The 27,435-nt window shown below is 40.2% G+C and overlaps 2 protein-coding genes across 9 annotated transcripts in view; one reads left to right on the top strand and one right to left on the bottom strand.

Moving 5' to 3' along the window:
* LOC133107734 (NF-kappa-B inhibitor zeta-like) overlaps positions 1-20,103 on the top strand; it is a 38,609-nt gene extending 18,506 nt beyond the window's left edge. For 2 of the 4 annotated variants that reach the window (XM_061216868.1, XM_061216867.1), the window contains exons 5-12: positions 172-452; positions 5,279-5,393; positions 8,753-8,899; positions 14,081-14,132; positions 14,267-14,700; positions 14,920-15,030; positions 15,686-15,850; positions 16,165-20,103. In XM_061216868.1, the coding sequence (XP_061072852.1) occupies positions 172-452; positions 5,279-5,393; positions 8,753-8,899; positions 14,081-14,132; positions 14,267-14,700; positions 14,920-15,030; positions 15,686-15,850; positions 16,165-16,254 (1,395 nt within the window). In that variant the 3' untranslated portion in view covers positions 16,255-20,103. The remainder of the gene's footprint in view (positions 1-171; positions 453-5,278; positions 5,394-8,752; positions 8,900-14,080; positions 14,133-14,266; positions 14,701-14,919; positions 15,031-15,685; positions 15,851-16,164) is intronic. The other 2 variants (XR_009704619.1, XM_061216869.1) reach the window with 2 other exon arrangements.
* linc.pou2af1 (lnc RNA pou2af1) lies at positions 16,682-22,975 on the bottom strand. Of its 5 annotated transcripts, none has more exons than XM_061216870.1 (5): positions 22,799-22,975; positions 20,301-20,404; positions 18,750-18,798; positions 17,654-17,898; positions 16,682-17,325 (listed from the first exon to the last, which is right to left on the bottom strand). In XM_061216870.1, exons 1-5 carry the CDS (start codon positions 22,803-22,805, stop codon positions 16,996-16,998), a joined length of 735 nt encoding a protein of 244 aa, XP_061072854.1. In that variant the 5' UTR covers positions 22,806-22,975; the 3' UTR covers positions 16,682-16,995. The 5 variants fall into 5 exon arrangements, with proteins under 5 accessions (XP_061072854.1, XP_061072855.1, XP_061072858.1 ...); XM_061216871.1 differs by having other exon boundaries at positions 20,301-20,401; XM_061216872.1 differs by lacking the exon at positions 22,799-22,975 and adding an exon at positions 21,136-21,529 and having other exon boundaries at positions 16,685-17,325.
* Positions 22,976-27,435: the final 4,460 nt, after the last annotated feature.

The raw sequence follows: 27,435 nt of genomic DNA, 5'->3' as shown, positions 1-27,435 counted from the left end.
GGTGTATTTACATCCATGTGGAGTGAACTTTGTCGGACTTGTGTCACTGTCCAAATACTGTTTAGCAGACTGCTTCATTGTGCAGTGTTTCACTGTTCCTCAGAGTGTACTGTAATGACAGTTTTAGAGGAGTCACAGAGCAGTGAGTGTAGTTTCCCTCCTGACCCCCAGGCCCGGACTACAACCCCCACGTCCCTGCCTCAGGTGGAGCTGCCCGTGGACGGGTCGGTGACGTACATCCCCTGGACGCAGCCCCTGGCCACCGTCTCCACGCCGACGGTGCAGTGCACCCCCGTGGCGGGCCCCTTCTCCGCGCCCCAGCTGTTGCCCCTGCCCATGCCCGTGCCCCTGGCCTTCCCAGAGCCCGACAGCCTGCAGCTGGAGCAAGCTCGGGCCGCCGTGGCCAGCCTGCCCCTGGAGAGCCTGCTGGAGGAGGACCACGACGGAGACACGTACGTGCCTGGCCCCTCTCTCTTTGCCCAGAGCTCCTGACTGCTTCCGCCCACGCCCCCGGCCCCTCTCCCCCTTTACCTTTGAGCCCCACCTCAGGCCCCCACCCTCGCTACCCTACGCGTTTCTTAATGCCCAGACTTGAAACCTTTGTAAATATATAAAGGTGATCACAGTAGAATAAGCATGATTATATATATGCCTTTTAGCATTAGTTTCCAGAAGTTTCTTTGAGTCATTTTGCTAGTTTCAAAGATAAAATCAGATTAGTTAAAAAAAGGGTCTACCTGACTTCCAACAAATTTGACTGCAGACAGAGATGAAAGATGAAAATTTGTTATCTTTCTGGAGGGCTTTAACACAATCGCTTCCTGTGATCTCTGCTCTCACGGTCCAAGGCCAGCTGGCTTGCACACGGAGCTGTGTTTAATCAGCCTCAGATACCTGCCACGTGCAGCCAGGTCCTCTCCCCAGGCGTGGCACTTTGACATCATCCCCTGTAGCCCCACCGGGGAACCGATACTGCCTGGGGGCCCAGAGGTCCAGCAGGAACAGTGCACCTGTTGTCGTCGGACACCCCACCCTCCAGACTTCAGTTACCTGTCTGGGCCTGGGGCATAGTCAACATTAATCCAAAAATAAGCCTTAACCCTGTTGCCAAGGTTAAAGGGAGAGTTAGCTGGAATTTTATGAAGGATTAAAGGTTTTTTTTTCAGTTATTCAGGGCTCATATTTCTACTGTACATGACTGCAATCATTACACTGCTAATAATGCTATTTGGTTACATTTAGAGCACATTAAATGTAAACATATGAATTTGTGATGTGCGTGATTTATTCATACAGCATGGTAAAATCAGGGTAACAGGCTCAAAGAAAACCTCGCATTGGGTCTGTGATTAATTTAATAAAATCTTTAAGGGTTATTTCCTTCCATTTCTATATATATTATGATATTAGCCAAAGATAATATGCGAGAAGCCAGTAATTAGAATATATTGGATGGAGGTTTGCCCTTTATTCTCAATCTGTAAAACGAAATCCTCCTGCTGTTGCCATTGATTATTGTGAGGCGAGGGAGTGTATAGGGTGTATAGAGTATGAGGGTGACTCCTAACTTTGTTATATTATTTAGAAAACAAACCTGGATTATAATGAAGTATATGTCATGATTGAATTTATTGAAGCTGTATGATATTCTGTGCATCCATGTTTTTGTCATGCATTTTTTTCCTGTATTTTTCTTCTTTGAAGCACAGTTTAAGTATGCAGAAAAAAAGGAAAAAAGATAAAAACATAAATCAACCTGTATGATCTAGTGAGATAAGTACTGAAAGGTTTTATGGGTTGCTCTGGAAAAAAACAAACAAAAAAACAAGTTATATTTAGGTTTGTGAATAAAATAAAGAATGCATAAACATTACAAGAGTTTTGGATTTATTTTAGTGTCCTTGTTGATTTATTATCCCATATTGTGCAGTACATTGTGAAGGGTGACACGTAGGCATGTGGTATGGGGTTGGGTTTGTTCATCAGAAAGGTACTTGCGGTACAGTATCTGCCCCGCATGATCTGTGAGCTGTTGGAGAGCTGCCTATCCAAACCCGCTGATCTGTGAGTGCTGTGAACACTGTCCCCACCCTGTTGTGCTCCTCCTATAAACTCACAGCCTCCTTCTGTGTTCTCAGCCGAGCCTGGGAATCCTGCAGATCCATTTGTTTATATTTTTAATTTAATTTAATTCCTGAGACTTTGGAATGTTGTTTCTCAATTCCCAACATACGACTTTATAATTTCAATAGATTTTTGGTCACAAGTAATTTTCGAGTTGATTTTCACTAATTCCGAAGTAAAATCACAGCAGTAATCCCATGGAAACAACTAAACATATATCTGTGTCAAACTGAGAAATGTTGGAGTGTAACTCCAGAAATATACCTGGGAAACACTGCTCTGCTTGGATTCGAAAGGATTTTGCACAGTTTTTTTCCAGATAAAAATACATATTTTGAAAATAAGGACAGTGCAAAATAACATACAATGTATATGTAATATGTATAGTGGGCAGCCTGTAATGGTTAAGGTACATGACTGGGACCCTAGCTCAAGCCCCGGTGTAGCCACAATAAGATCCGTTCAGCTGTTGGGCCCTTGAGCAAGGCCATTAACCCTGCATTCCTCCAGGGGGGATTGTCTAGACAATCTAAACAACTGTAAGTTGCTTTGTTTAAACGCATAAAATGATATTGTACTTAAATAATAATACAGTTAAAAGGTATAAATTTGCAGTAGTGGGCTAGACAGAGGTAATACTGTTGTCTGAAGCTGACAACTTCAGATCTGCTACTGTTGGGTCGTCCTGTTTGTGTGAATGCAAGCAATGACTAGACCACTGAACCGTCACTGAAACTTAACAACCAGACAAGAGGTTAGGCCCAGTTGGCTAGTCCAGCTACAGATTTGTTATATTCACATGTAGAGGTTTGCTTTAGTGAATGACCTATACCATAGTAAACATATTTGAATCTCAGGGTGTTCATTGTAACACATATTTGGAGGAAAGTGGGAAATGTGTTGCTAACATACAAGGCTTTTTCTCTGCTGCGGCATTAAATCACGATGTACTGTATATGGGGTGATATTTCTGTATGTTTCAGCATGTTATATGGTTTGTCCGTATTTAGCAGAAATGCTTTAAATGTTTTAAATGTATTAATTTAGCGGATGCCTTTATGCAGAAGGATTGTAAGATTGTGACTGAGGAGAGGAGAACACCGTAAGGTGTTGAGTGCCATGTGACACCATACCAGATGCATTTCTCTCAAGAAATTCTCTGAAAAGGCGAGGACGCTGATGAGTTTTGTTGATAAAACTGTGTTGTTTTTATTGCCTTGACAACTCCCAGTGTACCACTACATGTCTGAACACACCATTTTATGATGAGCAAAATGACCATGAAGGGAATGCTGGAACACATTTGCACTGGGGCAGGAGATCTCTGTTGAGAGTGATCGGTAATACGTTACATATCCAGAGCTGTGCTTATGGTATTTCCATAAAGAACAGCAATCAATAGCCTCATGTTTACAAATTCGATTGACTATATGTATGGCTAGCACGGCCTGAAGAGAAAACGTCAATGACATTTGAAGAGGGTTGATTGTTGGTGTGCTTTTACAAGGAGCTTCCGTGGCCAAACAGGTCAACTTGTTTCGAGAGCAACACTGTACAAAATGATGTCAGCATGGAACCTGGAGGAAAATACCTCCTAAGTAAAAGGCGGCAAAGGGGGAAGAAGCACATAATATGCAGAACTGTGATGTCTGTATCAACTCATAGCACAAGACATAACAGGCAAACCATCACAGATCACTCTTCCTTTAATTTCAACCTGGGGCGAGAGCTGTCAGGGTTATCAAAAACACCCTCCTGAGGAGCCCTGGTGTTTAATTTATTTGTTCACTTCCTAGTTTCTTACTTCCATACACTCTATCAGTGTGCACACATGCGTTTCAGAACACAGCAGCTTTAACAGCAGTATGTAGCTGAGCCAGAGGCCTGGACATATTTCTAGGATGAAGCGCAGTGGTACAGACCCTGACCCCGCCATTCTCAAAGTCATTTTCATTTTACAAGCTTCGATTCACATATTTGTAAAACATGCCAAAAAATATGTTAAATATGTATTTATGTTGGCGGCACGGATGGTGCAGTGGGTAGCACTGCCGCCTCACAGCAAGGAGGTCCTGGGTTCGAATCCCCGTCGGCCGGGGCCTCTCTGTGCGGAGTTTGCATGTTCTCCCCGTGTCTGCGTGGGTTTCCTCCGGGTACTCCGGTTTCCTCCCACAGTGCAAAGAGTGTGTGAGTGAATGGTGTGTGTGCCCTGCGATGGACTGGCGACCTGTCCAGGGTGTATTCCTGCCTTTCGCCCAATGTATGCTGGGATAGGCTCCAGCCCCCCTGCGACCCTGATCAGGATAAGCGGGTTCAGATAATGGATGGATGGATGGATGTATTTATGTTTCATGCCAATATGTACTGTATATGGCTAGGCCCTTACGTTTGCTATAGCCTATGTGGTATGTATCTACGTCAATTAAAACCTTGCTCTGCTGAAAGTATAACTTTTGCCACTGGCTTCCAGGACTAACTATGGTTGAGGAGTTAGACATGTTATTGAGGTTCAGTTTCTCCAAAACACATACCCTGGATCAGCATTGGTCTTTCTTGAGTAGCTGGGATTTGGGCAAGGTCTTCCAGGCAAACTTGTAGAACAATCAGAAAGTCAGACAGGGCCAATATTTTTGTTTACAGCATATTAAAGTATGTCATCTGAGGCGTTTACAAAGAATAGGAATAATTCTGAGATATGTGAAGATAGTTCACAGTTTGCTAGCTGTCATGAGACTAATGAAAGGGACTAAAAAAAGATTAAAATAGAAATGTACCTATGCTCTTTATTCTGCACAGTGGGTTAAAGCTATAGGTATAGATATATAGCTTTAACCCACATTGGAATCAGTGATTCTTATTTATTTCAATAGTGTTTAATTGACTGTAGTTCTACCATTGGCAGAGATAATGATAGCAGCTCACTTCTACATCACGTCAGTTGAAATATTTTGACTTTAAATATGTCAGACAGACAAGTGTTTTTCAACACTTTCAATTGGGCGTTATTTTTTAAAAAGCTGTTATGAAGCTGTTATTTGCATGCCGTCCGGGGATTACAAGTGGAAGGCTAGCACTGGGCTAGGTTGTCGTGGGGCTTTTAGGTCGCACGGAATATGTCAGAGGAGCTGTCAGCGAGTGTTCTCTCGCCCTGCAGGATCCTGCACATCTATGCAGCGAAAGAGATGCGTGCGCACGTCTGCGCAGCTGCGGAGAGGCTGCGGAGGCTGCACAGAGTGTGCAGGATTGATGCCAAGGAGCATCATGGAAAGGTAAGAGGAAGGTCTTCTCTCTTTCCTTCTCTTCTTCCCTTCTTTCCCCCTCTGGAAGTTTCTCAAATTCAAATGAGCTTTATTGGCATGATGTACGTATACACTCACTGATCACTTTATTAGGTAGACCTGTACACCAGCTTGTCAATGCAAATATTTAATCAGCCAATTGCGGCATAAAAACATGCAGATGTGGTCAAGAGGTTCAGATGTTTTTCTGACCAAATGTCAGAATGGGGAAGAAATGTGACCTAAGTGGCTTTGACCGTGGAATGATTGTTTGTGCCAGACAGGGTCGTTTGAGTATCTCAGAAACTGCTGATGTCCTGGGATTTTCACGCACAACAGTCTCTAGGTGTTGCAGAGAATGGTGCGGAAAACAAAAAACATCCAGTGAGGAGCAGTTCTGCAGACAGAAATGCCCTTTTGATTTGGATTTGAGAGGTCTGTGAGTTTTGAGAGGTCCAAACATTATAGAAATATAAGTAGAACACTTGCAATATAGAATAAAAAATATTTTTATTATTTGCAATGATAATAAATCCCTCACTGTATACTCTCTCTACACTGTATACAGATAATTGTTATTGAAATAACAGGAAATTTCAGGAACTGTGCCAGTTAGCATTTGATGAGTGTGTTTTTGTTTTCCAAAAGAAATGAACAGGCAAATGATTGATGATTGACGTTTATATTTGTTCAGCTGAAAACGATATCTCTGATATAGTAGCAGCCTTATAAAAGCCTTGTTCAACTGCATAGCTATTAGTATCTGTGAGAGTGCAATGTTGGTATCGACTAAAGTTGTGCAACTACCTTTGAAATGGGTGAAAAGTGTTGACCATAAATGACTGCACTGCATGGAGGGGTAGGGTGTAAACATACAGCCGTTAGACGTGATTTATAATGCCTGGCTAGAATTCTCTCTTCAGTGACCATTACAGCAGGCCTGGAGAAAGTATCCAAGCACTTTGATGTGGCAGCTGTCATTAGTGTTAAAAGATGCAATTATCGGTTGTAAAGGGAATAAGTGTCTGCAGCAGGCATAACAATTGTCGATATGCCTGAGGTAACAACGCAGTATAACCTCGAAGACGCCATGCCATCGGAAATAGAATTCAAATATGTGAAACTTTGAATGGGATGTCAAAGTGCTTTCAGTGATATTCATCGTTTATTGGTTGAAATTATTAGTTACTGCAGCTTGACTTTTTAAGTAGGGTACTTACATTTTGTAGTTATTGGCTAGGCTTTCGTCGTTTGTCAAGAGAGGTTTTTTGTTGTGTTCAAGAAAATAGCAGTACAACATCAGTAACCTGATGAACCACTGTTATTAGTAGTAGTGATATTTCTGCATGGCAAATACTTTACTTGTAGATGTATTAGTGTAATAGAAAAACAACAGACCCAACTGTCATGACATGCACGCTGCTTGTTCTGAGTAATTACCTCATTCATTGAAAGGGGCATGTTCAAAATAATAGCAGTGTGGAATTTAATTTGAGAATTCATTCATTCTGTGAAAAAACAGGTGTCATTAATTGTCCTTTATTAAGGAAGAAGGGACGCAAATGTTTCACACATTGTTATAAAATATATTTCCTTTATATTTTGCTAAGTAAAATGGGCCATTCTAAACATTGTTCAGAGGAACAACGTCATTTGATTAAAAAGTTGATTGGAGAGGGGAAACCATATAAAGAAGTGCAGCAAATTATAGGATGCTCAGCTAAAATGATTTCAAATGCTTTAAAATGGCAACAAAAATCTGAAACAAGCGGAAGAAAAAGAGCAACTACTGTTAAAACGGATTGAAGAATAGTCAGAATGGCAAAGATTCAGCCATTCATCAGCTCTAGAAAGATTAGAGATGATCAAAAATTACCTGTAAGTGCTGTTACAGTCAGAAGACATTTGATCAAAGCTAAGCTATCAGTAAGAAGCCCCTGTACACCACAATTGTTGAAAAAAGGGCATCTGCAGAATCGATTAAAATGTGCCAAGGAACACATTGATTGGCCCAAAGAGAAATGGTGCAACATTCTGTGGACTGATGAGAGTAAAATTGTTCTTTTCGGGTCTAGTGGTTGTCGACAGTATGTCAGACGACCCCGGGGTACTGAATTCAAGCCACAGTACACTGTGAAGACAGTGAAGCATGGTGGTGCAAAAATCATGGTATAAGGATATTTTTCATACTACGGTGTTGGGTTCGTATACCAGGGATCATGGATCAGTTTGAATACATCAAAATAGTAATGTTGGCGTATGCCGAAGAGGAATTGCCACTGAAAGGGCGTTTCAACAAGACAATGACCCCAAACACACAAGTAAGCGAGCAACATCTTGGTTCCAGACAAAAAGGATTGAGGTAATGGAGTGGCCAGCTCAATCCCTCGACCTCAACCCCATTGAAAACTTGTGGGGTAACATTTAAAATGCAGTTTCTGAAGCAAAACCAAAAAATTCACAGGAACTGTGGAATGTAGTTTCTTCATGGCTGGAATATCTGTTTCTAGGTGCCAGAAGTTGGTTGACTTAAAATTTGCATATGCTTTGATTTGGAATTGAATGTGTAATGTTTCCACCACATTTGAAATATTGAACTAAAAGCTATTTAAAATATTTGCACTTTATTCACTTTTTTTAACGTACTACTATTTATCTGAATACAACTGGAAATAGATATATGTAATTCATTTTGTTGATGCTTAGTATACTCAGTTGGTATAAAAACATTGAAATTAACTACAGCTAAATGTTTCATATGTTTCATATATTTTATTGAAATACAGTTGCCTCTCAACCAAAAATTTAGTAGTAGTAATAGTAGCCATGTCATTAGGACATCTCTCTTCTTCTTCTTCTTCTTCTTCTTGGGGTTTCCAAAGGACACATCTCTTTTACAGTGATCATCAACAGCAGTGTGCTACATTATTTGCTGTGCGACAATAGCTATGAAGACTGAATCATCTAACCTGGCCTATGATAGCTCTGGAGCTTAAAATCCCCCGTGCTCTCCATGTTGTACTCTGGTTTCCTCACACTCCAAACATCCTATTAACACAGCGATACCAGTATTCAAATGAACCAGTATACAGCTGCGTTCATTTTCATAGTCCTGTCAGAAAATACCCACAATGTTTGCATCCCTACCTAGTACCTCCTCAATAAATATGCCCATGAATGTCTAAAAATGTATAATAACAGCCAGACAGTCTTAGGTAAATATTTAAATGCTTTGTTACAAAGACGTACTGGGTCCTCTAATTGAACATAAAGGAAGCCTTGTTAGGAGGACTGCAATGTCATTCATATCTGTCTGTGGTTATCCTTTCTTGTGGTGGTTTGGTTTCTAGACGCCCCTGCTGGTGGCTGTGACCACCAACCAACCAGACATCGCTTCTGACCTCATCAGGCTGGGTGCTGATGTGAATGCAGCTGACAACCAAGGCCAAACTGCACTGCACATGGCTGCAAAATATGGCTACCCTGAAGTCATCCAGGTACAGCACTGACCTCCTCACAGACACACAACCTCATCACTGACATCATCACAGACACACAACCTCATCACTGACATCATCACAGACACACAACCTCATCACTGACTCACTGACATCATCACAGACACACAACCTCATCACTGACTCACTGACATCATCACAGACACACAACCTCATCACTGACATCATCACAGACACACAACCTCATCACTGACTCACTAACATCATCACAGACACACAACCCCATCACTGACTCACTGACATCATCACAGATTCACACTGACCTCATCACAGACACACAACCTCATCACTGACTGACTGACATCATCAGTGACTCACACTGATATCATCACAGACACAAACCTCATCACTGACCTCACCACAGACACACTACCTCATCACTGACTCACACGGATATCATCAGACACAAGACCTCATCACCGACTCCCACTGACCTCATCACAGACACACAAGACCTCATCACTGACTCCCACTGATCTCATCACAGACACACAAGACCTCATCACTGACTCCCACTGATCTCATCACAGACACACAAGACCTCATCACCGACTCCCACTGACCTCATCACAGACACACAAGACCTCATCACTGACTCCCACTGATCTCATCACAGACACACAAGACCTCATCACTGACTCACACTGACCTCATCACTGACTCACACTGACCTCATAACAGCCACAAGACCTCATCACTGACTCACACTGACCTCAGACACAAGACCTCAACACTGACTTATGACCTCATCACAGATGCCTCAGCACTGTCTTTATCACAGTGATGACCTAGTGAACGCTCCAAAGCCCACTGCAAGTGATCAATCCAAGGCTGTGTGGAGAATACAACAAGAAGTCTCCTGAGGATCCCTTCAAGAAATTACACATTTCTCATTCCTTTAGTGATTTCCTTTGCAGCATCACTGTTGTACATGAGTGTTGGAATTGGTAGAATAAACATCTGCCTAAAATCCAGCTTTATCTGTTTCATTAATGGAATTTGGCTGACACTCTTATCCAGACGTACAGATTATACTAAGCAGGAGACAATCCTCCCCTGGAGCAATGCAGGGTTAAGGGCTCAAGAGCCCAATGGCTGCGCGGATCTTATTGTGGCTGCACCGGGGATTGAACCATCGACCCAGTCATGTTCCTTATCCACTACGCTACCGGTCGCCCTGTTAAAAGCTGGTGTTGGAATTAACAGAAAAACTTCCGTATGAGACAGGAAGCTTGATAAAAATCTATACGATCAAGAGGTGTGGAAAGAGATGCTGTAGGTCATGAAAGCTGGGCTTGAGAAGATTAATGGAGGAACCGGAGTAAAAGACACACGTAGCTGTGTATGATTGCACTCTAGCTGTGTGCAGGGAACATTTCCTGCACAACACAGATGCATGTGCAGAGGCTATGCCTGGAACAGCCTCCTAACTACCGTGTTCTCAACATACACTCAGTGACTACTTTATTAGGTATTCTTTAGACTTTTTAGTCTTCTGCTGCTGCAGTAACTCAAACAGCCACACTTCTGCAGTATGCAGAAGAGCATCTCTGAACACACAGCAAACCTTTAAGCGGATAGGCTACAGCAGCAGAAGACCAAGTCTATGAAAGACCTGATAGAGGTCACTGAGTGTGCTGCATCCTTACAGTGGAGAGGCTGGGGCGTTCGTTACAACAAGCCCCACAGCATCTGGCCTGCATGCTGGGAGTTGTGCTGCTCAGTCAATGCTTTTGATGTTCTTCAAAAGTGAAAATCCAGTTTTGAAAATCCCTCTCTGAAAGAAAAGTAAAACTACCGTATGTCTGGATTAATGGAGCAGTTAATTCCCCTTTACCGCAGTCTGTTTTCAGCTGGTTGGCGATCCCAGATAAATCCATCAACACCTCATGATTTTATACAAGGACTTGGCCCTCATCCGATGTTGTCGACCCCAGATAAATCCATCAGCACCTCATGATTTTATACAAGGGCTTGGCCCTCCCTCATCTGATGTTTCACCCTGAGGGTATGAAGCCTTATGAACACTCCTTGCACGAAAGAAACTTTCTTAAAGTGGATGTTTCGTGTGAAATTACTGGACAAATAATGGCCTACCAACTAATACAGTGTGAGCTACTTGTCCAGTGCATAATTGACATTAACTGACAAGCTATTTGTGTGAACGAATAAAACATTCAATTGCATTTAGTAGAAAAAGAAAATAACTTGGAAGAATTCCAAGCTGCAGTTTACCAGATAGAGGTTTTGCATACAACACATTTTATTGCATGGAATTGCTGACTATTAAAGGTGTGACATTGACGGACGCTTTTCAGTTCAAGCATGTTTATTTAATTTTATTTTTATATCTGATAGCAGTTGCAGAAAGAGGAAATGGACAGAAAAAAGTGGCCAGACATTATTACTGCTAGCACACGTTTGTATGTTGTCCGTGTAAAATGTAGAATCAGTAATAATGGCTTGACATGAAAAAAGAATTACAACTCTGACATATTTGACTCATGCAAAACACAGGGACAGGTTCAGACCAATCCAGGCTGAAAAAGTATTTGTGAGAAAAATGTAACATCCACATTAGCCTGAGTAAAGTAATATCTGTGAGCCCAGGTCACGCTGAGACATGTCATATTTATCACTTTCTCTCCAATATGGGCTCAGCGCCTTTTCTTGTTTCTGCAGTTTGACACTTGAGTCTTTAAAGAAAAAAATGCTTCTGAAATAAATAGTGAGCTTTAAATTCTTCTGCCCCCACCCTGCTGAGAAGGTCTTTTGATACCATCTCATAGTAGCGGTATGTTTTTCTTTCTGTACAGCAGGCCTTGGCATCATTATTTCCCATGACTCTCCCTCACTGCATGTGGCACTGGGTAGGTTGACAGCTGCAGCATTTTTGGCCATGCTTTGAGATTAAATGGATAATGTAGAATGTAAGTCTTTCATATGGTTTGGGGAAACCTATTTCCATTTTGGGTCAAAAATTACCTGCCACTATGTTTAACAGCAGAGAAAACCCCCTGAATGATCTTTTTTCAACTTGAAATTTGATGACAAAGTTTGTGATGAGTGACAGGTTGTGTCTTCCTGCAAAATAGATTTGGGGTTTAAAATTCTGCCTGAAATATATGCATTGCGTGTGAATCCTTTCTAGTGATTAACAAGGAGGCTGCACCCTACCAGTTATCATCGGTGAGAAACTCACCTCCTCTCTGCGGTGAGCTAGGTTGCTCAATGCTGAAGTCCTTTGAGAGGGAAGTGCCCTTTTCTCCAGAAAAGGCTGCTCCCAGTGTCAACAAAATGTGAAAACCAAAGCACTTTTTGGATAAGTCCATTGTAGTTTATTGATTGTGCAATCTATAATGGAAGGGCATGTCCAATATTAAGACTTTGCACTATACATGTTGGGCTAATCTTGCTAGCTGACTGCTGTAGTGGCCATTAGGTCCAATATTCCTGTGGACAGACAGCTGTGCCATGTGTGCTCCGTCTTTTCTTTTTGTTCACAGGGACCTCTGCCACCATTTTCTGGTGCCAGTGTCTCCAATGCGATTTAAATGTAATTTTATTTTCATGAAAGTCCATAAAGTTATTGCGTACATGGTACAGATGAGGATAATTTGCCAGTTTGAATATGCTAAGGGGTATTTTGTGGTTGTGTGTAACTGTGTGTACCTTCTTTGTTGATGTGATAGTGTACCTCTTCCCTTCCCTTTTTGCAGTTTGTTTGAGATACATTCTGATCTCAATCTGTCATGGTGGCATTCTCCCGGGAACCACATGTACCAGCCTCTATTTATTCAAGCACTCTCTGCTTGAACAAGTAAACTCTTCGTTGTGTGGAAATGTAAACACAACACAAGGAAATTGTACCAAACGAGAATAGCATTTGCCCAGTGAAAAAACATTTGCAAGGGATGTGAATGGACATGCTTGGCAAAATCTGTGCTTCAGCAATTAGCCTACAGTGACACATTGGTTTTGGATGTGCATGAGGAAGATAAAAGTATTCATTTGTATTATTGACTGTTCTTAATACATTTATTTAAGAGCTCAATCAGAGGGCAAACACTAAACCCACCCATCCAGTTTGCTCTGTACATATTCCCCGGGAATAAACCACTTTTGCTTAGAGAGAAGGACAGAGTATACGCAATGAGAGAGAGAGAGAGCGAGAGAGAGAGAGAGAGAGAGATTGTGTGTGTGTGACCAGTGATCTCAGATTGAATGATTGACTATGACAGATCATTCAGATGTATTCAGACTCCTTTCCTGAATCACTCATTCAAAATGGGTCACCCAATCCAGCTTCTGAATATGACATTAGTGTGGCTCTCGTTCCTCTTTTTTATTTTACTAGAAACCGCAACGAAACCTCGTGTGTTAAATCTATCCTTTGACAAGATATGTGGCATTTAGAGGGGGAAAAGCCAAACGTACTTGTGTAACCCACATGAATGCGCGACAGGGCATCAGTCATCAGCACTGAAGCCCACTGGCATCTAAGCCATGAATCAAATTTGTTTCATTTTGTTTTCAGAATCCACAGACTCCTCCATGGCAATAATATGTTTACAGTTCTACTGCTATACTCCCTGTGTATGTAGTTGCCTCTGTCAGCTGGTGTAAAGTGCCCTGCTGGTTGGTGTGCAACCCTGGTCCCGCAGAGCCACAGGCCCTGCTGGGTTCCATTGTTACTCTGCGTTTAGCTTCACCTGTGAGGTATTTCACGAAGCAGGATTACTGAGTTCGCTGGTTAACTGCACTGAGTAAAACCCAGAACCCTCCCAAATTTGGAGCATGGAATGAATAAAAAAGAGCTGTTCTGGGTGTGTTCAAACGCATTTCTGAAACACACCCCTGGTTACTTGGATCTGATTTTATGGTAAAAACAAAAATGAGCTCTTGGCTCTCCAGGACCAGGGCCCTGTTTCATGAAGCAAGACAACTGAATTAGCTTAACTAGGATAACTGTAGTAAAAAGAGCTATTTCACTCCACGCAGTTATCCAGCTAACTTGGTTATACTGCTTTCAGTTACCCCCAGGATTGCATATCCCTGCTCTAGGTCATAAAGCTACATGCCAACCAGAAAGACTGATCCAGCACCAAAAACCTGCTGTGTTGGAATGAAAGTACAAACACCTTGTTTACTCTTTTATAGGTGTTGGTGTCTGCAGCATCAACGCTGGATTTGGAAGTGTTTGACTTTGAAGGTAAATTTAAAAACTGGACTCACACCTAACGATAGGCTTGCAGTACTGTGGAAACTCAAAAAAGTGTTTTTGTGAGTGTAGTTACATTTTTTAATGTTTAATTCTTCTTGTTTCCTTTGGTTATGATCTCTAAGGCCACAGTCCACTCCATTGTGCCGTTCTGTCCCACAACCGGCTGCACAGTGAAACGCAGCGAGCTCTGAAAATGCGTGTGGGAAGTGTGGAGCAGCTGGAGAAAGTGTGTGTGGAAAGTGTGGAGCAGCTGGAGAAAGTGTGTGTGGAAAGTGTGGAGCAGCTGGAGAAAGTGTGTGTGGAAAGTGTGGAGCAGCTGGAGAAAGTGTGTGTGGAAAGTGTGGAGGAGCTGGAGAAAGTGTGTGTGGAAAGTGTGGAGCAGCTGGAGAAAGTGTGTGTGGGAAGTGTGGGGCAGCTGGAGAAAGGGCGTGTGGGAAGGGTGGAGCAGCTGGAGAAAGGGCGTGTGGGAAGTGTGGAGCAGCTGGAGAAAGGGAAACGTAAGGTGATGGACTGCATCATGCTGCTCCTACAAGCAGGGTCATGCCTCTACACTCAGGTGAGGACAGCCTGCACATCAGAGCTGCTAGTGTGAACGGGAGCTTGGCTTCGTTCCGCAGAGCTGAACGATCACACTAATTGCATCTGAATGTAATCGGCCTGATACAGCATCGGCAGCATAGAGATGTCAACCTTTCAGTATGTGGTGGCAGAAGTTTAAATGATGGGGTTGGATGGAGTTGATGAAATGGAACACCTCTCTCCTCTCTTTGTGTAGGATATAAAGAGCAGTAAGTCTGTGTTGCATCTGGCAGTCCAGGCTGGGAACTACAGCCTGCTCAGGTTCTTCTTGGAAGTGAACACTGCTCCAGACTTTATTAACATGAAGGTAACTCATTTGCAACAGAGCAGTGCCTAGTTAACTTAAATGTTTTCTTGCTCTCAAACTTTACACTCACACCACAATGGACCAATGGGCATGTGCCAAGCCTGTTGGGGGGGAGGCCTTGGTTGGACGCATCCAGCATTTCACAGGGAATTTCCAAAACATACACCCCACCAGGATCCAGATAAACAAGAAAGGAAAAACACTAAAATGGTACATTACAAAAGCTCTCTCATCTATTTATTTTTTGTGTAAGGAGAGAATAATGGCTCAGTGTACTCTCATACTGAGGGCCTGTGAGGACATGAGCTCTCTCTCTCTCCCTCTCTCTCTCTCTCTCTCCTCTCTCTCTCTCTCTCTCTCTCTCCCTCTCTCTCTCTCCCTCTCTCTCCCTCTCTCTCTCTCTCATGCAAACACACGCACGCACACACACACGCGCATGCACACACTCACACACGCGCGTACACACATGCCACACACACGCACATACATAACACACATACACACGCACACACGCACACGCACACGCACACGCACACGCACACGCACACACACACACGCACATACATAACACACATACACACATACACACACACACACCGCGTGCTGACGCAGCATTCCTCCACAGGTATGCTCAACAGTGTGTTTCTGTCCCTAGGCTCACGGGCACACAGCTCTGCACATGGCGGCCGCACTGCACGCTGGGAGCCAGCAGGAGGCGATGGTGAGGCTGCTTCTGGCTCACGGGGCAGATCCCAGCCTCAGGAACCTGGACAACGAGCAGCCTGCCCACCTCCTCCCTCCTGGGACCGCGGGAGAGATGGTACCACTCCCTTACTCCTATCTGTGTTGATTCATGTGTCTGCCGGGGTAGCCTGACACGGTACCATTCTGTGCCAAATATTTATTACCTGGAAGAACATCAAGTTACTCCACAGTGTAGTTTGCAGTCATAAACGAGTCACATACGCATGCCTTTACATGCGCTACCCCTTACGTAAACTGTATTGTGGCGGAAGGTTTGTTATCCAATAAAGGCTAGTAAATGACAGAGCAGAGCGCTTGCCCGTGTAATTAAGAGATGGGCATGTTGATGTGTGGGAATAATGATGGCAAGACGTTTGTGATTCTTCACAGATAAGAGGGCTGCTACGGAGAGCCAGAGGCTTGTCGCCACAGGCACACCGTCCCTCACACCAAAGCAGCCGGGAGTGTGACACCCCGTGACCCTACACATTCACATTCCCACATGGGCACTGCCTCACACCAGGCTTGTGCATGTGTCTATGAAGGACTAAATAAGTATTTATTAGTATTTTCACAATCAGTATTTGCAACTTCTTCAACGTTGCCAAACCTGGGTTATGACAAGGAACTTAAATGTCATTTTTAAATCTGAAATATAATTTATGTAATAATGGCATATTTATTATTTAGACCTGTTTTAGTTTAATGTGGGGTAGAAGATGGTGTATTGATTAAATATATGTGGAAAGAATATATGTGTTTTATGTCACATTCAGCATCTGAAATCGGGGTGTTTTGTCGTCCCCGTGCCACCGTAGCTGTGAGGTCACCAGCTGCAATGAGAGGCAGTTGAATCCAGAGAAAAAAAATTCAGTCAAAATATTCACATTTCTACCTGAGACTAATAAAACACCATTGTTTAGAAATATATATTTTTATTTTTTTTAAAGAAATCTACGCCTGTTTTTGTTCAAAATTTGAAATATCCACAATAAAAAAAATATCAATATGTCAACAAAAGAGTATTATACAGGTGGCATTACATTCATTTGTCCATCTCTTTGTTCAATCCATAGGCAGTTTGACGACACTTCTGACAGGACTTCATGAAGTAAACAACAAAAAATTCAAATTAGATTCAAACAAATGTTGCAACAACAAACACCTCGTATCTGTATACAGATACTACAAAAAATATCAAATGTGACAGATAAAAATGTCCTAAAGATAACACATCTCAGAGTTGGATAAGGGCCTTCTGAAATAGCTCTCTTCCACTGCTGACGTGTAGGCAGAGTCTGGTGTGCAATAAGCTGTGTATTCAAGATTTGTCAAATCTTCCTGGGGACCGAACCAGTGCGACACACAGTAGCAGTGTTGTGGACTGCAGTGCTGGAAATGGTAAAATTCGGGGACCAAATTGAAACTGGAATCCATCCGAGTGGGTGAGCTGTAGCAGGAGGATGAGGAAGAATAGCTTTGAGGAGGGGAATAGCTATTGTAATCTATGGGACTGGGGAGGTTCATCGAGTCTGAGGGAGAGTTTGCAGCCTGAAAAGCAATGAAAAGAAGTTAAGATTTAAGATGACAAATGCAATATTTTCCAAAATCGAATTAGTTAATTTCATACATACTTTCTGCTAGCATTATATCATTGGGTACCTCCTACACAAGTCTTTGATATGATTACAGATTCATTTAATATGTATCTATGTATGTATATAGAAAGAGGGAAAGAGGGGGAAATGAGAAATTCTTATATACATACTTGTATAACTTTTATAACAGTCTATTCCTTGACCTTCTGCTATTCTGCTGAACACATATCTATGTTACACATATTTAAATATATAGTAAAAAAAAAAAAACAAGCCCATACCATTCCTTGGTTGTAGTACTCGGAGTTCGACGGGAAGTTTCCCTGGTTCCAATACTGCGCGGAAGACGCCACTGGAAGTGAGTTGTTGCTGAAATTCTCTGGCGGCAGCATCATATTAATAAATTGCTGATTGTCGATCCCACTGGTCTCTACAGGGATGTTACAAACGTTGTCTGTGTATTGCTGCGGCTGGAAACTGTTGCTGTCTGGCATGGAGTTCCCAGGGCAAACGTCAAAGTGATAGGCTAGGAGAGTGAATAAGAAGATGATGGTGAATACGCCGAAGAACACATTTAAATTAGTAAAGACTTCAGAGATGATGTCATACGAGCATCAGCCAACAGTTAAATCACATTTAAATGCACGTTTATAAAAGGACCCGAATGTTGTAAGGCGAAGGGAGCAGTATGTTGCCAATCGTTTTTTTTTTACTTTCAGTTTAATCCAAGTATTCTGCCTGAAGGTCGTTAAATGTAAGTTTCTTTGGAGACCTAATTTGGGTATAAGTAAATTTACTATTCGTATTTTTCGATGTATTTTCTTTATGGACACTAACAGGCTACTGTGGTATTTTTTCTTTAATATGTCATTTACAATGTAACTGAATTTTAGCTTTTTGATTTATGCATACTTCTACATAGCAAAATGTAATTTCTAATTAGCTGCAATAAGAAGTACGAAAATAAGAAAATAGGAAATATTCTGTAATAAGAAATATTTTGTATTTGTGAACTATTATAAAATTACCATATGTTTGAACACAATTGTGCTCTTTTATGTTTAATAGCCTATATCATTTTCAAGACAGATTTACAGATTTATGTCGTTTGCACCAGTGTGTCATTACGCTTGTTGTTTTTGCAGTAATTTTGATCTCGTTAAAGGCTTTCAAAGCAAAAATGCATGATATGATCATTAATATAGGTTTTGCATTCCTTTTTTTTTTTTTTTTTTTTTATCTGGTGGATTACATTTTATGAACCGATGTGATTTAAATAAACGCAGATCTACTTGAAGCTGTTACATACAGTACATATAGCCAACTATGTGCAATGGTAATATTGATGAAGCTGTAAACTGTGGATTACAAACCTACCAGGAAATGATGGGGAAGAAACGTCTTGAGTCGCCATACTTTGAGATATCTAGGGATAAAAGAAAAGGGGAAGAAGATTAAACATCAATCGCTGATCAAAAATGTTTTAATTCAGGTTTCCTCGAATTTGTGCTATTTTCATGAAGCAGCCAATTAGTCCATTTTAAAGCTGAGAATAAACCCTATCAGAATAGTCAGATCTGGTTACACAGTTTATTTCAGTATGGTAAGAATTCTCACCACAGACCGACAAAAGGCTAGGCTAAAAACACAAGATGAAGTCTGACATTTTGCACAGATATAGCTATTTAGTGTATTCACGTGTTTCTGCTTCTTAGCTTACTTATACGCGTTTGCGTTTTGATTTTGCATGTCATTCATTCATTGATGTCATTCATTTAAAGTCACCCCCTTGACGAATGCGATTTACCCAGTAATATGCTATTGTTATAAAAACGATTTTGACTTGTCTTGGCATTATCAACTTATCACACACACACACACACACACACACACACACACACACACACACACACACACATATGCGTTTTTGCCCCTGTCAATCAACTTGACTTACTGTGTATTATAGCATACATTTAAGTATCATGCCTTGATGAAACTCAGACAACTCAGTGTCAGGATTAAATAAATTAATACTTCCGCCTAAATGATACAATTACAGAGAAAGGTATCATCCAATTGAGTTAAAATACATGTTGTAGTGAAGCTAAAGACGGTGAGAAAATGCTATGTGCATGCAAACGTGTTCCTCCTGTAAACTTTTGATATATATGGAGCCTGTGGGGATGTTGGCTCCTGTGTGAAATTGAGGTTTAGAAAGCAGGTGTGGAGTTTCGCAACATTTAATTGTCAAGCAGGTCTCGCTTCAGAAAATGTTCTGGTTCAGAAATCAGTACTGGTGTAGTGTTACTTGAACAAAAACTTTGTGGATATTTATAATAAATACAAATGCCCTACGTCTTGTCCTATTTTGTGATTTCGAGGTAAGATAATCTTTCAGCATGATTAGAGACATGAGACATGTTCAAAAAGTTTCTTTACATAATGATAATATAGGATATATTATTTTTCTTTCTTTTTTCGTATAATTGTACATCGGCAGCATTTCAAATGAGGCTATGTTAAATAAAAATATTTAACAATGTTAAATACAAAGATTTTTACAGCATGGGTGTTCATTTGGAAGACAACTTCCTGCATGAAATGGTTTTATTTCTGTATTCTCCATGTGCAATTGTGAAGGATGTTTTCATTTGGGATTTACACATTGGATTTGGTGAGAACGCTGCTGTTGATGTAAATCAATAAAGTACGTATCATGGAAGGTAACTAACATTATTTTACAGAGTGGTCTTGGTTTTTAAACCTACAGACAAATATGTGTTCCAACGCCTGCATTGGTGTGTGCGTGTACGTGAGTGTGTGCTTATGCGCAGAATGCGCCAGTGCACTCAGGTCTGGGCGTGCACGCGCTTGTATTTTCTCGCTCGCGAGAATGCAGCCCTGTATTTCTTTCTTTTGATCCCTTACCTTTGCCTCCCTTTTTATTGCCGCTTGAAGTGCTCTCCGCTTCTGCAGAAGCTCTTTGACCGTTGCCTTCACCCTCACACCCTGATACACCTTTGGTTTATCTGCTGAAAAGACAAAACAATAGATAAAACTGTTACTGCTAATAATAGAATATTTAAAAAAACATTCGCGCTTTCGTGCACATTTCTGTGCAAAGGTAGTCTAAATCATACAAGAATGTCCCTTCGCAAACGACCGCTGAGGTTATTCAGGACAGTGTCCAAGTGCCACCCACTGCCATTAGTAGCAGTCCATCACTGCAAAAGAGGAACTCCCTAATCCCTTCTACATAGATTCTCGAATCCGACACTAAAACGAAAAGTAGCAAAAGTGTATTCAGTATGTATCCAAGGTATAGCATAGTTGGTGTAGGCTATATCCTAATAAAAAATACCATATGTGCAGGTAAGTATATAACACAGAAAATGCTGTATAATACTTTGGATAGCCAACAGACACAATACAGGTGAGACAGGGGGGTTCGTTTCTTGACTTAAACCAACAATGAACAGTCCATGTTATGAATTGTGACATTTTGCTTCACATACTAAAATAATCACTTCACGAAAATATACGCTAAAGCTTTCCCGATAATGTCATATAAGCCTACGGTCCATGCCAAATTTGGGTTATTAAATTTAGACGGTTGGACCGCCCCACCACAAACACACACTCACATACCCTACACAAGCACACACACGTTTTAAATACTGTATGCACACAAACAGCGTAGTTTTGGACAGCGTTTGAGGTGATAAGACGATTTTTTAAAACATAAATCTAGTGCATAATTTACATTAAAAGTCACCGATCCTGGTAACAGAATCGCTGTCGCAAGGTTTACGGCAACGAACGGGTGGGTTAGCGTTTCGAATTACAGGCGCGGACGGCGAATTACGGTGGGCAGTAAGAGAGCTCATTGTCAGCCATTTCAGGATGAGGCGGAAGCAATGATTGACAAAGGTAAACACGATCAAACATACGTTTAAAAATAAACGAACGCAGAATTAATGTCAAAATCACGACGTGATAGTATAGCTATCAGGCCACAAGCTGAATTCCAGAAAGTGCTAAACCTAGCAAAAAGTAGTAGGCAAAAAGCAACGCAGCGATAAAACACAAAGAAGCCCGTGGACGGTCAGCTCTAAGAAATTCTCGAACGGAAACGAAAAGTAGGCTAACGCGTTAGCTATTCGTCCGATTATTCAAGTAAGTAGTCTCATTTTCAAATGTAATTGAACATGTTTGTTAGCCGTAGCACGCCAATTAAATTACGCGCATAGTAGGCTATTTGTTCGGAGTTTCTTGGGCGTTAAACAACTTCAGATTGTTTGAACAGTAGGCTACAGCAACTTGAACCGAGGCTATCTCATCTTGAACCCAGGATCCTTTCATGCGAGACGAGGAGGGCTACATTCAAAGATTTTCGAAATGTTCAAATGTATTCATGATTTCTTAAATACATTCCAAACAAATATGAAAATTGTGCAACAGGTAGCTCGACAGCTCGAGATAAATTAAAATCAAAGGTTTAGTTTATATGGGGAAATAATACCCATTCTCTTTAGCAGTTTCACAATATTTGAACTATTCCTTCTTCAATGATACCAAATAGAGTTACAGATACATTTACATGCCCGAATAAAAGATGTGCACAAAAACAACGCCACATAATGGTTAACCTTGCTAAAGGCACCCATGTAAGCCCAAATTGTGTCAGGAGCGGGAAATCGGTACTAAAAGTGATGCGATAACACTTCAGAGGAAGAATGCATAAGCTAAAAGTGCCAGACCCATCCTGATAAATATTCATGTATTAAGATCCTGCTCACTTTTTTTGTCTTAATATGGCAAATAGTATGCTACATGAGGTAGATACGCCCTATTCCAATCGTCACAATTTGTAATTGTTTTATGCTAAGTCTTATTCATGCTTTTTATTCAGGGCGATGCATTTTTCATTACCGGTGAAAGACCAAAAAAAAAACAAAACACCCAAAGCCAGATGAACGCGACGTTCTTAGCTTTCGCTCCATTTTCGGTTGCTAATTTAAAATCGAAGGGTCAAAACTTGCAATATTAACTTACTAAAATGCTTAAAACTGCTATAATGAAAAACACGTCTACAACGTTTTCTCAGTGGAAACGCAGCACACGTGGTGACGCATCTGTACCACTCGAGTTCCTTTAAAGTGTCACATTGACAATGGGTCGTCTGATCATTTATGTCATAAAACATATACTCAAGGCCTATAACAACTAAAATACATGTACATATTTGAATGAACTTGGAAAAGTAGTTATTTCTGCAGTCGATTTTCAAAAAATGTCAATTGTTTTGTTTTAATGTTCGGTTCCTGATCTCTCTCTCTCTCTTTATTTTTCAGGTACAAGAATAAAAAGATTCAACAAAGAAGAAGAAGAAGAACTACAATGACTGAAAATGTATAAAAACTCACCAGACATGTTGGCTGAAAGAAGTCAAAAAAACGCTGGAAGAAAAGTTGCTATGGCAGTCTTCTGTCTATGTGCTCTTGGCTCAATTATATGGTCTAGAACGAAATATTTACAAAAGTTACAAAAAGTCTCAACACAAACCTCTGACACAAGCTTGAGGACATGCAATAATATTGTAATATAGCTAGGGAGATATTAGTTTGAGTTTTTCTCTCCCCATGCCTACTATTTAAAACCTCTAGAACTCAATGATTTGACAATCAATGATTGCGCGATACTTTCAATTTGAATATTCAAAGGCTTCATAAAAAGAGTGAGATTTTCGTAGTATTCATTATATTAATACATGAATTAAGATACCCTTTAATAGAATTTGATGTGTTTGTACACCTAGATCATAAATAAAGTGATATTTTTGACATTTTATCCACCTTTTGATATCGGTGGTAGCAGTCCCCTGTATGAAGCCCAGTTGCACTGCTATAGTCAGATGCTACATCCTATTGACTCCAACATCCACACCTGACACGTTTGACATATTTTCAAATAGACATTTACGTCGATTAACTAATTTCACATCTGGATGTCATAATTTTATACATGAATTGTCATACGATTGAAGTTGTGGGCGTGGCATGCAGTAGCAGCCATGATACACATTACTGCCATGGGACGCATCCTCCTCTCACCAAGCTGTATTCTTCAGTGGTTCGGAGAATTAAGACAGAATTCAAATAAACAAATAAATAAATAAACAACTGAAACAATTTTGAATGAAAGTAGCCTTTTTGGGTAGCTATTGCCTAAATTGTATAACATCAAGCTTGCCCCGCCCACTCATACACCTGTCTTATCCCTGGTTCCTACTAGTCACAGAAGTCTCAGTATATTTGATGTCTAAAAGATGTCAAAGGATGTACGTAAATAAAACGTGTCTGTTTAGAGGTTTTCACTGATTTATGAACATTTTGAAATAAATATCCACACAATTCCAGTATCAAACGTAAAATGAAAATATGATTATGCTATTAATATGTGACATTTTAACATGAGCGTGAAGTTGCATTGTGTATTCATTATGGAGGAGTAATCATTTATGGGTCGTTTTTTTGAACCCCTGTTCTTAAGTTTATATATATATTAGCCTATATTATATATAGGCCAAATCCTTTGCACTTTGCTTGAATAATCATCAACTTGGTTTGGATGTATGTCTTTGTATAATACTTGATACCTTGTCCAGGTAAAGACAGGTTAGGCTTGGATAAGTTAATTATCGTGTTAGTGTTAATTATTATTGTCAGATTGCATAATTTATGACAGGGATTATAAAATCCTCCGGTTATTAGGCCTATACAAACCTACATTTAGTACCGTTTCTATGGGCCTACAAGGCAGATCATACATTGTATTTGTATGCTATTGCTCTTCTTCTGTGAAGACACGATTTTGAATGAAATAAAGGTTACATTACAATATAACAGATAAATATGTTTTCCTGCATTGTTATTTTCATATTGCCTTGTACATTTGTTTATTTGTATATATATGCTCTCTTGACCAGTCCTACTTGTAGTCATTTTTGAGGGTTTCTCCGGGTTTGATTAAGGATATAAGAAATAAAATAATAATACTATATTCTGAGGTAGAAATCATCAATGTATAGATGTCCGCTCTAAATTTGTTAAGAGTCTCATATTGATGCATCAATCTTATGCCGGCTAATTGGGAGGTGTTCCGCAGTCTTGGTTTGTCTTGGCTTTCAGATCATGTATGTGAGACCGTTTTACGTTTTCGCTTAATGAAGAAATATATGCACATATTATAGAAAATATTTTTAATCCGGAAAGAAGATGCATGTATTTGCAATGACTGCAGACCATCGGTACAGTTCTAGTACCGATTACAGTTTGATTACAGTTCAGTCGAAAGTAGTAGGAGTGAAACTGTGCAATAATGTCCTGACTATGGGGCAAGTTTTAACAGCACTGGGGCAAGTTAAACAGGACTGGGAAATGCTTTATTTTAATACAAGGTTGGTGAATCCAGCATTTCTGACCGTTTGCATTTTTGATCAATAATTGTCCTGTAGAAATTGTCGATATTTTGCGTAGACTAACCGCATATGGCAACATTGATATGGGATTAATGCCTGGGAAGAAATTGATAATAGCGAGTGCTAAATAGGACCGAATAAGTGCATGGTACACATTGAATATACATAGTTACATTAAAAGCTATTGTGGCTGATGCATTTATAATAGGTGGGGGCATGTTGGAACACAACGTTCAAACATGCCCCGGCTGTGCGAGTTGTACTGCATTGCTCTCAGTCTCTGCTTGCTAGTGAAATGTGCCAAAATTATACTGCTTTATAATCCACAAAACAGTGATTTAAATTACTTATGTTTGGTGTTCGTTGTATTCACACATCCTCAGTTAATCGAAAAAAAAAAAGCCCATTACTTTCAGGGTGCTAAAACACAGATTTATTAATAACTCTTGGTGAAGTTTTCAAATCGCCGTGCCACTCACACACGAGAAGCAGGTTGCTATGATACATACGTGAAAACAAACCCATCATTCTTGCGCAAATGCAACTGCAAAATTACCATGTTTCTACATGCCCCGTGTTGGTTTGTGCCCCGGTCTCCCCTAGGCCTAATAGGCTATAACACATACTTGGAAAAAAACAACTTATCAAGTTTGAGAGAGAACAACGACATTGAGACATTGTCAAACGAGCTTTATTTGCATACTAGCGACCTATTTCAGATTTCCCTCATGTTACAATCACTTGAACATAAAATGAGTGCATTCGGATAAATTACCCATGGCTGAAAATGAAGAGAGTTTATTTATTTAATATGCTTCGGGGATATATTTTTTCTTACCATTAACAATTGCAGTCTTGCCACGTTACCATATAAAAACCTATTTTTACCGATAGTCTTCTGTAAAATGGCAAGAAGCCATAACATTCTATACACTTTTATTTGATCATATTCCATGAACTCTATGATATCTTAAAGAAAACTACTGCGACTGCGTCACATGTGAATTCGGTGGTGTGTAGTTGATACAATTGTATATAATGCATCTTCGTTCTTAATACTGTAAAACAAAAGTAAACAAACAAATATTTTCCAGCATAAGCACACTGCCTATAGTAAGCCTATTCAAGACAAAATCTAGAAAGGCCAAATATAGTCTTTTGAAATGTCTTCCCTAGAACATCTTGGTAAATGTAAAGAAAGCAAGCTAATAAGTAACACTCGACCATCACGAAAAGAGGTCTGTCATTTTAATGTCTATGATGCTATCGAGTTTAAATAAAGTTATTATTATTATTATTATTATTATTATTATTATTATTATTATTATTATTATTATTATTATTATTATCCATCCATCCATCCATTATCTTAACCCGCTTATCCTGAACAGGGTTGCAGGGGGGCTGGAGCCTAATTATTATTATTATTATTATTATTATTATTATTATTATTATTATTATTATTATTATTATTATATCTGGGCTGCATCGCTATGGCATAACACAATAATTGTGTAGTTGTGGTGCAACTTCATTAATGGATGTTGTAATGTTCCGTGTGAAATTAGATAGATCATGTGGTTGTACCCAACTTTAAGCCGGTAGACATGGCAGTTTAAAACAAACAAACAAACAAACAAATAAACAAACAATCATGCCTTAACTACAACAAAATTAGACATTTCTTGACAATCGTCAGAAAGAAAATTAAACGACGTAACCTATAACGCAAGTGAGCATGCCGAGCATTGGGCAGATTTTAGGCAGGTTTGTGATAACAGTGAAATTACCGGTCGTTTTTATAAAGCCTGTATTTTGAGTAAGGCAAACCTTCCATCCTCATGTTGTGCAATGAGTTATCACGGTATAATATCGCCATCTAGTGTATTAGCCTGGGCCCACGCGCCTGAGAGCAGGAATGTTACTGTCGGTCCTCTCGTATACGATCCCTGTCAAACTAAAAGTCAGTCTCATCCTAGATCAGCAGCTCTGGAGGATCATGTGTCTATGTGTATGTGTGTGTGTGCGTCTGTCTGTGTGTGTGTTGTGTGCCTGCGTGTGTGTGTGTGTGTGTGTTTGTGTGCGTGCGGGTGTGTGTGTTTTTGTCTTTGTTTGGAATCAATAATATAATAATAATAATAATAATAATAATAATAATAATACTAATAATAATAATAATAATAATAGATTTTGAAAAGATATATACAAAATAGGAAAATGAGGTGCAGCTTAGTACTCAAAAAATTAATCCATGTTTCCATTTCCACCTTGTGCACCCCTTTTTTAGAGTTTTGGGATGCACCCAATTTTTCAACTATTGGGACACACCCATGGATTTTGCATGTGTGTTAATACTCAAGTGAGATAAGAAGCCATGAGGCCACAATACAGCTCCCATTGGTTGTGATTAACTTAAATTAGCATTTTAACGCAGATTTTTGTTGTCTTTTTATTTCATATAAAACATTTATTTGGGGTGTGATTAATTTTAGCACATCTTTTTAGAGAAATATACTGTCATTCTTAACCAAAATGCTTATCTAAATTATCTTGGTAAATATGTTCATTTGAAATAGTAGGATG

This window comes from Conger conger, chromosome 13, assembly GCF_963514075.1.
Source record: "Conger conger chromosome 13, fConCon1.1, whole genome shotgun sequence".
Lineage (NCBI taxonomy): Eukaryota > Metazoa > Chordata > Actinopteri > Anguilliformes > Congridae > Conger > Conger conger.
This window is presented reverse-complemented; position numbering and strand designations above follow the sequence as displayed.